Raw genomic sequence first — 11,869 nt, 5'->3', positions numbered from 1 at the left:
GGTTGGAATACCTGTTCACAGGTGCCAGAAGTTGGTCGACTCCATGCAACACAGATGTGAAGCAGTTCTCAGAAATAATGGTTATGCAACTAAATATTAGTGCAGTGATTCAAAGTAAAGCAAACCCTTGAGACATTTTTCAGTTTATACAGTAAATGTTTGAGTTTGTAAAGAAAAATGCAAATACTGCTATTTTTTTGAACAGCCTAATATTCCTTTTTCTTCACTTTCTGTAAAGGTATAACACAAACTTGATCAATTTTGGTCATGTTATGATTTGGAATTGAATGTGCAGTGTTCCCAATGCATTGATATTATGGAATTAAAAACTATTCTAAGGATTTTGAGCATTATTCACTTTTTTAACAGCTGTCATATTTAATTAGGCAGGGATCTGTACAGGTTTGTTTTAAAGTCACATGTCAGGGTTTATGGTGTTACTCACTCCGATATGCTGTGTGCTACATTTGGGACTTTTATACTGCACCAGCATGCATTTCTACCTAGAACTTCCAATTTAATGTGCTTAATATTTGTTTCTATGAATATGCCATTTTTTATTATCAGTCTTCTGTAGGAAGAAACTGAAACTTTAAGGCAAATAGAAAGTGCCTAATCAATTCATGTAGTAACTTATGATATAAGCCAAAGTAGTTCAGCCATCATGTAATCTGTGCCACATTTACAAAAGTTTAAGCGAAGCTTAAATATGCTTTTGGAAATCAAACTGAACTACATTAAAGGACAGAATATGTCAGTGTTAGCCAAAATCTGATGTTCACTCAGAATGTAGATATCTCAATGACACACAAATTAAAACTCAACATGTAGTTTATTGGCATCACACATCAAACATTTTTCATATAAAGAGGGAATGTATCAAGTATAGACTATGAAAGTGCAAATAGCATTTCAAGAATTAGTTGCTTTACAATAGAAAATCTCAGTGAGTTACAAAATGTTATATGCCATTTTAAAATAAATCACTTGATCATTAGAGGTGAAATACAGAGGAAGTACAATTTCCATTTAGACTTGTACCCATTTCATGCACAGCATACTGTCACACGAAAAGGGCGATATCTTCTCTTCTCTTAAACCCACTTCCATTAACCAAATCTAACAAAGTTAGCTCCACTAACCATATGGCACTCAGTTTCACAACTTCAAGATACTATGTTTAGATTTAATGTAGCTCTATACAGGGGGGAAAAGGTAATTTTCTTCAGTCAGACATTAGTCTGTACAAAAACACAATTAAGTCTTAAAGGTAAAACACTGCTGATCAATGTGTCATATTGGTTATTCACAATCCATTTTTGTCAATGAATTCAATTGATTTCAAATAAATACCTACTTTATATTGCAACTTTCCTCCATTTTTAGTGTCTTCAGGTAAGATACATGATACACATACAGTAAGTCAGCTCATTCCAAGTCAATACAGTGATTTTAGTTTCTAAATCACAGAAAAAAATCTTTTTCAAAATGTAGGGCAAGAAGCTCTGCTGCACAAAAAAAAAAAAAGAGAAAAAAAACTTTGTTTAAACATTTGGGAAGATTTGAAAGTATGACATTTACCCATTATACCAAATCATATAAAATTTGTTATCCGTTTACATAATACTACTAGAACAAAAAAAATCCTCATGCTACAAATATTAAGATGAGAAAAATATCAAGACCTCATGTTTGCACACTACAAACTTTATGTGAGAGAAATAACTTTAAGGTAACAGGTGTTTGTTTTGTTTACACTGTATATATTGTGTAATTAGCACTCAGAAAAATGTGTGAAAAGGAATGAAAGAACGGTGATTGACATAAAGGCACTGTATCTCTAACTGCGTAGAGAACTGTTTCAAAGACGTGTTTGAAATGCAATACACATTCATGAATTCTCCATGCATTACCCTGCAGCCCGGGACATCTGTGGAGCTCTACAAAGGCTTTGCTTATTACACTTAAATAGGACCCAGAGATTAATTACAGTGACTAGGGCATGATTAACTAATTCACCAAAGTCTGAATGAGATTGCCTTATTATCTCTCTCACTGGCCTTTCCTGCAGTACATAAACAAGACTACTCACTGTCTACTTAGTCTGTCACGCTCCACATCCAGCTCCAGTACTCAAACATTAATTTAAGCAAGCTACAATGGAATTTAGAATAAACTGAACTGAATGACACTGAGCAGCCCCTCTGGGCCCGTCAGCGTTTCTTGTTTTTGAAGATCATTGAAAGTGTGTTAGGATTGAGGCTTTGAGATGAATAACAATTGGTGCATTAAATTAGAAAGGTTTTCGAGGAAACCAACTTTTGGATAATGAATCTAAATTGTTGTGTCAATGTTTGACATATTAAAGTACACAACCATTATGGACTTAAAACTACAGATTTACACAGCACACTACAGCTTTAAGATTGTGGGATTTTAAAATATCACACAGCCGCAATCAAAAATATGGCTCGAGACGTTCACATTTTAGTTTAGCTGAGACGTTGAGATTGTAATAAGCAGGCACAATTTGCATCGAAGAATCCACTTGGTGACTGCAAACTGTGCTTTTGCTAGTCAGTGTTTGGCACTTATAACGTACACAGCTTTGGACAGGAGTGACAACTATCTCCCAGCCTGTATCCCACAGATTAAATATTGGAACAAAGTATTAATCTGCTCATATGCACAGTTGAAAAACCTCCCTCAGACCTGATTCAGACACATACAGTAGGCTTTTACTCCAGTGGAAAGAAATAATTCCAGTACTATGCCAAAGTCTCTATATCTCTTGTCTTAAATGGACTTCATATTTCTATCAGCACATAATCAATTTTAGAAAATATATCCTTGAAAAATTGTTATCAAATGTAATCTCTCCTTCAGTTAGTGCTTTCTTTACAGGAGGACTGGTTGTTGAGGGGCTGACAATACAGTTAACACAGGAAACCGATCTGAATGCAATGCTAGACCAACCTAAGAGTCTAAATACATATTCCCCCACTTTCCAACCCAGTACAAACTGACACATTCCTTATTCTGTATACGTTGCACCTGAATAACTACTACACACTTTTCCTCAAATCTATTTACTTTGCAATCTGTAGTGGTTTTTGGCCTTTCCAAAAAAAAGCTCCTTCCTATCTCAGCCAATCAGTTCATACCAAGTGCACTTGGTCCTCCCACTCAGAGGAGCTGGTGCTGGCCAGCTGGTCGGATACAGAGTCACATTGCGGAGTGTCGACATGGCAGACTTTCGAGCCTCGGCGTTCGCCACTGTCTCCACTTGCTTCAAGGGTGGCCATGTAAGGTAGCGGCATGGTGTCCATCCCCACTAGATCTAACTGGGTCGGCCTCTGAGCAGCGGCACGCTCCTTCTCCTCCATGTCGCTCTGTTTCTGAGAGCAGAAACCCACATCTGACATCTCTTCCTGAGGTTTCCTGTTTTCAGGCAGGACGGCCCCACCTTTCTCGTCATCATGGAGTGTGCCAAGGTTTGAGTCAGTGTCAGAGGAGGTTGAGGGAACAAGGGTGATACCTTGAGGATTCATGTCGTGGAACCATGCCATGATGTTGCCCAGCAGGTTAGCGTTTGCTACTAATGCAGAGGACGAGGACGGGTCGTGGCTGCCGCATGTGGTCGAATCTAACGTGTCACTGGAAGATGAGAAGAGGCCCGTCGATGAGTTGCTGCCACCTGGAGCCACTGGTATCGGCACAGAAGCGCCGTAGGCCCGGTGGTGACTGTCCGAGTGCTGTACAGAAGCAGTAGAGTACTGGCTGCTGATGTTGCCAAGTCTAGCCAAGTTATCTCCCAGCTCCAGCAGTTCTGAGCTGCTGAGAGAAGCCCTGGGAAGGACCTCTACACCTGGAACACTCTGTTCAAGCCTAGAAGGCAGGGAGGTGCCGATAGCGCAGAGTGAAGCTTCGTTGGCAAGGGTGTCGTGGTTGGAGCCAAACCCTGCCATCGCCGAGTCCTGGAGTGACAGCTGAATGGCCAGTAGAATGTTAGGGTCTTCGTCATCCAAAGAACCTAGACCCTGCAAGAAAATCCAGGATACAGTGTCTGTGATGAAAACCAAGCCAATATTATCCACTCACAGAGCTACAGCAGTTTCACACCTGCAGTGCAAGCACCACCTATTGGCAAGGAAAGTAAAAGCAGCAGCAGGTTAGAACTGCAGATGGAGACATGCTGTGCGCAATCTACAGACAAGGAAAATAATAGCAGGCAATGGCAGTGTTTTTCTTTAATTTTCATGGCTGCTGTGTTGCTGTTTGCTGCGTGTGTTTTTGAGGTTTTACACTTCACACAATCGTATAAGGCTGGCGATATTGTGTATTTTTGTTGACAAAACAAATGAAATAACAGTGATTTAGTTTCAGCCCATTTCCCAAAGCAGCTAGGACCTGTAGTTTTTAGCAAACCAGAGTAATTATGTATTTGTAGGGGATTATTGTCGGCTGCGGATTTGGTGTGCTAGTATTATTGGCATCATGACAGAGTAAGTAGGATGAATTAAACGTATGTGCCCATGTTCATTGTGATAGGAGGATGGAACATGACACTCAATAGTTTTTGGAGGTCTTAACGTCTAAACGTAGGAGAGTTTTACTTATTTTGTATATTATGTACATTTATTTAATTGTTTTTTTTACCAGACAGAAAACACAAGACATTACTGACACCAAAGGCAAGACCATACTCATATATTATTTATTATATTATATATTCATTTAAATTTGTTTTATACTCAAACTGTGACCTGGATTCTTAGGCCCTATTTCCTTAGTAATTTTGACTGTGCATTCAATCTTCTATCTTTAGTATAATTTAACAGTGTACAAAATGATGGAAGAAGTGCATTAGTATTTTTTATGATTGCCTTTAGAAAGAAAAAAAAAAAAACACTCCAAACTGGTCAAGCAAAATTGGCATTATCAAGCCAATTCAGCTAGATTAATGTTGTACACTCTTGACATTGTCTAAACATTTTTAAAGGCTGAAAGCCTTGAACAGAGATAAAAATGGCAACTCACCATCAGATGATGTCTATGTCCACCTCCGACATCATGTCCGTCTTTGTAGAAAAAGAAATGAACAAAACACCCACAGTCATTAAACTGAATGTTTACAGCAGCACCTGGATGGCAATTTAACCAATTGCTAATTACCACTTTTGGGGAAATCATCTTTATTTTAGTGAACACTGTGGAATGATCAAGTATTGGCAACCTGACAGAGTATGTGCTTTCAATTTCCCCAGGAAATTCACTAATTCCGTATCTTCATCTGAAATCAATTAATCCTTCTTGGCTCAACAAAATCGTTTAGCTGGCTTCAAAACAGCAAACTCCATCCCTCTTTAATTCCACACAGCTAAAAACTAAGCAGCACTGTGATGGACAAGACTGATGGATTAGAAATACTGGCTTATTGAACTTGAGCAGTTGTGATTTTCCAAAATTTGGGCCACTTGGGTTCTGTAATGTACAAATCATTATGAAAACTGAGGGAGGATGACTGGATCACTGTAGTTTTATTTAATGTATACGTATTATTTAATCATAGATTAGAAAACTTGGCAATTACACTAGTATGCATTGCATTAACATTGTTTTTTTGATGTACATCACCCATGTCCGTTGCATCCTTCCTCTCTCTCCTCATTGACAAATCTGTACTGTCACAAAAAGGCAAAAATGCCTTAATATACCTATATGTAAAAACAAGCCAATCACAACAGGGAATTGTAAGCTCACATGATCCACATGTATGATATCATCGGATTAAAGAATTAGTTAATGAAGAATTTATCTTTGCAAATAACAAACTGTGACAAATTACCCAACAAATGACGGTCCAACACTAGGAAAAAACATAGAACCCCTTGAGGGAGTGTCTTGTATGTTCACTGCAGTACCTAAAATGCTGTCGCTTGAGTCATCAGGGTCGGGTGTGTTGCTACGGAGACTGGACATGTCGCCTCGCCTCCGCTGCCTATGTCTCCGTCTGTACTGGAACTCTGCGTACTCCTTAAAACGACAAAATAAAAAATAAAAAGCATAACACATTTCTTTCTATTGCTTAATTTCAACAAATGCTCTAATCCTGCAGTTTAACCAGCCAAAATGTCTTTAACACTCCTCATCAACATATTGCTTTCTGACCAGTGCTACAGTTGCACATTTTCCTTGATTCCTATCTATGTGCTTTTTGTTAAAGGCAAATTTGTAAATTGGTAACTGTGATTCAAGTAGTGAAGCAGTTTGCTTAAAGTGTGGTCTGGGTGTTCTGTTCCAGGAAAGATCAGCACTGAGAGCTCTTTCAAACCCTTTCATCTCCAAACCAAGCCTTCAATCATTAGCTCCAGTCTAGATTGCAGCATACACTCACTCACTGGAAGGGAACTGGAAATAAAGCAACATGAGGATTGAGGTTCAGACGTTTGAAAACACTACCTGTGTGTATGCCCAACTAATCTCAAAAGCAACCAGAATACCTCATCCAATGTTAAAGTGATGTTATTAAAAAGTAAATCAAATATTCAGTTGCTGGCGGGTTTTAAAAAAACACTCTACAACTCTACTCAACTGGCATCCAAATGTTAGTCATCTAAAAAGGTTTTCTGTCTCAAGTCCGTGTGCTCCAGTATACTTTGGACCAAATCTCTCTCTAAGTCTCTCCTAATTTTAAAAACACTAATCAGTAACAATTCAAAGTACATATTTTGTAGTGAGACCATGTACAGTAGCATATCTGCTACAATTATGACAAACAAAACTCAAATCTAATCTAAATGTCTGGCACGTTATCACTCAGGGGAGTTTATGTAGAATCAATTAACACAGACTGTGTTTCACACAGCGTGTCTAAATGAAATTACAAAAAAGCACTATGGTGTCAAGGTGTGTGTGCACATGGCTGCCTTTCTAATGATATTTCTAATGATAGGATATCTATGTGCGTGTGATGGTTGCTTGTGTTAATTTAACAACGCTGATAACTAATATGTATCAAGAGACTGAGATTCAATTATTTGATGGTGTGAGAAGATGAATGATGAAGGGCAGCATAATTAAGGCATAAAAAGATATTCAATAAAACAAAGTTTTACAGGAAGTATATACCTAGTTTAGGCATATCCTACATATATAGTCTTTCAAACTGAAAACAGTATAGGCATCACATCTGTCTTCTCATTTCACTTCAAACCATGCTGGAGTTATTTTGGAGAAAAAAAATTCTACAAAGTAGGAATCAAAGTTTCGGGGTTCTGCTTCAATCAGATGGTGCTCGTAGTGGTCAACTTCAAAACCTACAGAAGAATTTGTAAGCTAGCAATAAAGGCATGTCTACTCTATCCTTTGGTTGTAGACCAACATGAAAAAGTTACATATACTGAACTTGCACATCTGCATATCAATACCTCAGGAAATAATCAACTGCATTCTCCATTCACTCATATCATACATTTGCAAAAGTCACTGAGTCACATTCATATAATCAAAAGTCTGTCAGCCAAACACTGTCTTTCATGTTTCCACCGCTCTAAAAATAGCCCACTATGAAGTGATCTGCAGGCATTGTAAGAACCATGGAGCGGGCCATCTGTAGCTGTGCCTGTGAGGCAGTCATCAGGCTTTGATTATTACTATAGTGTTCCCATTAACAACTCCAGCTAAGAGACAAAGTCCCTCAATTAAGGGATAAAAATAAAAATGCTTATTTTTTTTTATTTTTAGTTTAGAGTGGCTTGGTGTTCAGCCTCTGATCGCAACATTTACTGTGAACTTCCTCATAGATACACATGCCCAAAATAATTTGATGACAACTATTTGTTATTTAAATAACAAGAAAAGGGGGTGGAAGTGAGATGAGCATTTCACCTGAATTTTACATTGATCATTTGTTTTTGTTTTTAAAGATAAGTCACATCTTTGTAGTGTCCGCCTAGCTTAATTAAATCTTTCCTTGTGGCTTGTATACTTAGTTATGCGCTTGTGTGTGCTTCAGTTAGCTTGTATGCTACATTTGTCTGAGAAATCAATAATGGTATTATTAAACACATTGCAGTGAAGAAATATTAAGGTATGACGCAGGTGTCAACAAACGAGACAGATAGTAATCCTAGTTAACTTCATATTAAAACCAACAGTGTAACAAAACATACACTTCCATTTATTTTGTACGTGGAACAGCAGAGAGGAGTGTTCAAAATCCTCTGTTTCAAAAAGCTGACTGCTATTTCACTTTTCAGACTGGTGACCACTGAGAGAGCAGAGAACCTGTAGCACCAAGTACCGAGGCTTAATATTTTATGAACTACAGACAACAGAGGATCTGTTTTTACAGATCTGTTTTGTTTTTATTGGACCAAATTACCTTGTCAAAATACTTACTACAAGATAAAAGGGGTGGGGAAACGATTGGAAGCAATTATATATATATTAAAAATCAATAATTGTTTGATCATCGCATCATAGCGCTCTAAATTTGAATCCAATCGTGAGGTGCATCGAGCTTCCCATCCCTACAAGATAATGGCACATTTTATGAGCAGAAAGCTAAATCAAAAAACATATTTTTCAGACATCCTTGGTATCTTGAGTCCTCTCTTTTGCTGTTTATATATATATATATGTGTGTGTGTGTGTGTGTGTGTGTGTGTGTGTGTATATATGTTCAGCAGTGACCGTTTACTCAGTAAACCTTGAGTAAACAAAAGCTTTACAAAGCATTACCTATGCCTCACTGCAAGGTGCTGAGCAAGCAGGGGATAAGGAGTTTCACATTTCATTTATCAACCTGGCAGACAAGACTGATCTTGTCATTTGTTTTCCTGTCAAAGGGAAATGCCTGCTTTATGCTGTTAAAAGGTGTGCACAATAAGTTTGATGTGAGATTTTCATATCTGTATCGTGTTATAAGGAGTCTAAGGAGCCTTAGGAGAGCTGTTGAGCTGAGTGAATGGGTTCCAGATGAAAAGCCCATATGTTTAAAATCTGCTACAGTCTAGAAACTAAACAATAATAGAAACTTAGAATAGTCACTGCCGTGGATTGTCTTATGTACCACTATTGAGTGCATGCACCAAGCTGTGCGGAAAAAGGAGGCAGGTCAATAATCAAACCATTATGTGGTCGACAGTTTTACGACTGTAAAAGTTAACTACAAATGCCAGTTACTAATGCACAATGATCGGGAGCAACCTGCTAGGTGTTTGCCAGAGAACTGCACTTTTAATCATTCCAACTGGGTGCACAGGGGAACACTTGAACCATCTGGCTCACTCCAGTGTGTTGAATAACATGGTGATCTTTGGGTCACCATGGTTTGTCAGTGCTGTCGCACAGCCAAAGTCAAACCAGCAATATTTAGATATACATACTGACTTTAAAAAGTACAAGTATAATGTAATTACATAATCACAATTTTTCTGTAATGAATTAAACTGCAGAGAAGTGCATGAATTACTGCATCAAATCAAGCGCTCCATATTCACGGGTAAACGGTCCGACCACTCACAGGTATCACAGGTTTCAAGTAACGGGGCACCACTAATCTGTTGAGATATGTTATAGGGAATTTTAAATCCAAAATGTAAATATATGCATTTGTTCAAACAGCACAGATGACATTTTAACTAACAAGCCTTCCCTTAGAACTACTGAAGACGTGTTCTGTTACCTCAGGTGATGCAAAGCCTAAATATTCCCAGTCCCACGTTCCACCAGCAAAACTGCAAGTGAGGAAGAGACAGAGAGAAGATTTTGTTAAGATTGTGATTAATTGCTGTCATGTTATAGCTAGTTAGTCACTTTTGAATATTTTAAACTACAGTTCTGATATATCATACCACTGATTTTCATTGTAAAAAATTACATTGACACATTTAGTGAGCATGTCTGTATTTTACCTGCGCCTGGGGGCCTCAGGAGAGTCATTGGGGGCCACTCCCCTGGCTACTGAGGCCAGGAACTCCTGCCTCTTCTGCTGCACCAGACATGCTGCACGGATTATCTTGTGGCGCGGCGTCCGTAAATAAGGCCGGTTAACCTTTTGTGCCAGGTCCTCAGTCACCATCTCCAAGTCCGTCTAGGGACATAAAGAGAGCTGGCTGGGAAACTTATTTAGGAAACTCAGTGAGTGAGTAATTTTAGTATATGAATACACAATTTCAAGTTCAACTGTCTCATAAAATAATCTGTTCCTAAACTGGAATGTTTAAGGACTAAGTGACTTAAGAAGTAGCCCAACAAGTGAACTACTTTTAGGACTAATGTGTATGTGTCTTTTAAGATGTATTATTTTTATAAGCCTTTGAGAGACTGTAAGAACAATGGGAGCCTTGCCCATTCACTTACCTGTATTTAAGGTGACACTATAAAAAACAGCAGGTCAGGTCATTCCTTGTCTATACTGGAGATCATAAATGATATAACACTAGATATTTAACTAAAAGCTGGGTGTGCAGGTATAACTGGGGCAGATTGTGAAGACCATGAGGTAGAAAGTAATGGCCTATATAAAACTGGCTGCTGTGAACATTTGTCTTTTTTTTTTTTTTTTTGAATAAGTAGGACTGAAACCTGCATAAGCTCGTAGATCTCTTTCTTTGTGCTTTTGGGCTCCAGAAAGAACCCATAAGGATAAGAGCACTTCAGGATGCGGCGAGTCTTCAGAAGTTCTAGGACTGCATCTTCAATGAATGTAGTGTCAGGTGGGCCTCCTTCCCCTGGGAAAGAGAAGGAGAGAGAGTTGGATAACAAAAATGCTTTACTTTTGTAGGAGGCATCTTTTATTCCATCCTAAATTACCTACATGTCTAAGCAGATCAATACAAAATGATGAGAAATCCAGAAACAAAGCATATGAAAGAACAGCTCCACTGTACTAAATGTATTGTAGATATTGTTATTCTATATTAAGGGATCTAGCTTGTTAGCAGGGAAGGGCCAGGAATTGTGCCTTTAGTAAACAATGGACAAATGGAAATCTCTCTAACAGCTTGTGAGTATCATGCTCACATTGTGACATGCTCTTTTGAAAACAACAACAAAACAGCCAGATTCAGATCTGCATCAGAATACACAATAGTGATAGTAAATCATGGTTGATTGTATTTTTTGGAGAATTAAACCTGTCTGCATATATATTGTGCAGGATGAATTGTGCAAACTTTCAACTGAGCCAAACTCATAAACACTGAGTTATGGCCATTTTTCATTTCTCTGTCAGCTGGCCATCAGACGTATGTAAGTAACACCACTACATTCAGAATCTAATGAAATTCTTAACTGAGCAAATCAAACAGGTTGTAACTGCCTGCACCGATGGGGGTTTAAGACTCTAGACAAAGCTTATTCACAAAGCACAGCTTTTTGGTAACTATATATATATATATATATATACCCACTGTTAATACATTATTAAAACATTTCTGTTCCCTCCTGCCTACTTCCAAAAGCTCAATATCAGAGGACTAGATTAAGATGTGTCTAAATATGTAATAAAGATTGACACTGTTATGGCAGACTGCACACTCACTTCCACTCAGGGCTCGACTGAGCTGCTCCATCTTCTCTTTGGCTGTTTTTAACAGGCGCTGCTCCAGCTATTGTGAGGAAGACAGAAGTTCTTAGGTTTTATTGTTGAGTAAAAATGTCTTGAGAAGACTGTCCAAATAAACAATGAAGAGAATGTCAGAATATGAGGCTGAATAAATCAACAAAAGGTGGGAGCCAAAGACTTTTATTATTATTACTATTATTATTTGATTATTGTTTAACAACAATCACAGAAAAAGTAGAGCAGTCTCCAGTAATATTGTAGAAAGATACAGAAATGCCATACTTTGATCATTTT

General features: G+C 38.0%; 1 protein-coding gene across 4 annotated transcripts in view; it reads right to left on the bottom strand.

Moving 5' to 3' along the window:
• Positions 1-813: 813 nt before the first annotated feature.
• Positions 814-11,869, bottom strand: part of LOC116035232 (ankyrin repeat and IBR domain-containing protein 1) — a 38,295-nt gene continuing 27,239 nt past the window's right edge. For all 4 annotated transcript variants that reach the window (XM_031278209.2, XM_036005903.1, XM_031278211.2 and 1 more), the window contains 7 exons: positions 11,552-11,618; positions 10,594-10,739; positions 9,921-10,099; positions 9,692-9,743; positions 5,925-6,036; positions 5,041-5,081; positions 814-4,040 (listed from right to left, as the gene is read on the bottom strand). In XM_031278209.2, coding sequence (XP_031134069.1) covers positions 3,159-4,040; positions 5,041-5,081; positions 5,925-6,036; positions 9,692-9,743; positions 9,921-10,099; positions 10,594-10,739; positions 11,552-11,618 — 1,479 coding nt within the window. In that variant the 3' untranslated portion in view covers positions 814-3,158. The remainder of the gene's footprint in view (positions 4,041-5,040; positions 5,082-5,924; positions 6,037-9,691; positions 9,744-9,920; positions 10,100-10,593; positions 10,740-11,551; positions 11,619-11,869) is intronic.

This window comes from Sander lucioperca, chromosome 10 (genome assembly GCF_008315115.2).
Source record: "Sander lucioperca isolate FBNREF2018 chromosome 10, SLUC_FBN_1.2, whole genome shotgun sequence".
In the NCBI taxonomy this organism is placed as follows: domain Eukaryota; kingdom Metazoa; phylum Chordata; class Actinopteri; order Perciformes; family Percidae; genus Sander; species Sander lucioperca.
This window is presented reverse-complemented; position numbering and strand designations above follow the sequence as displayed.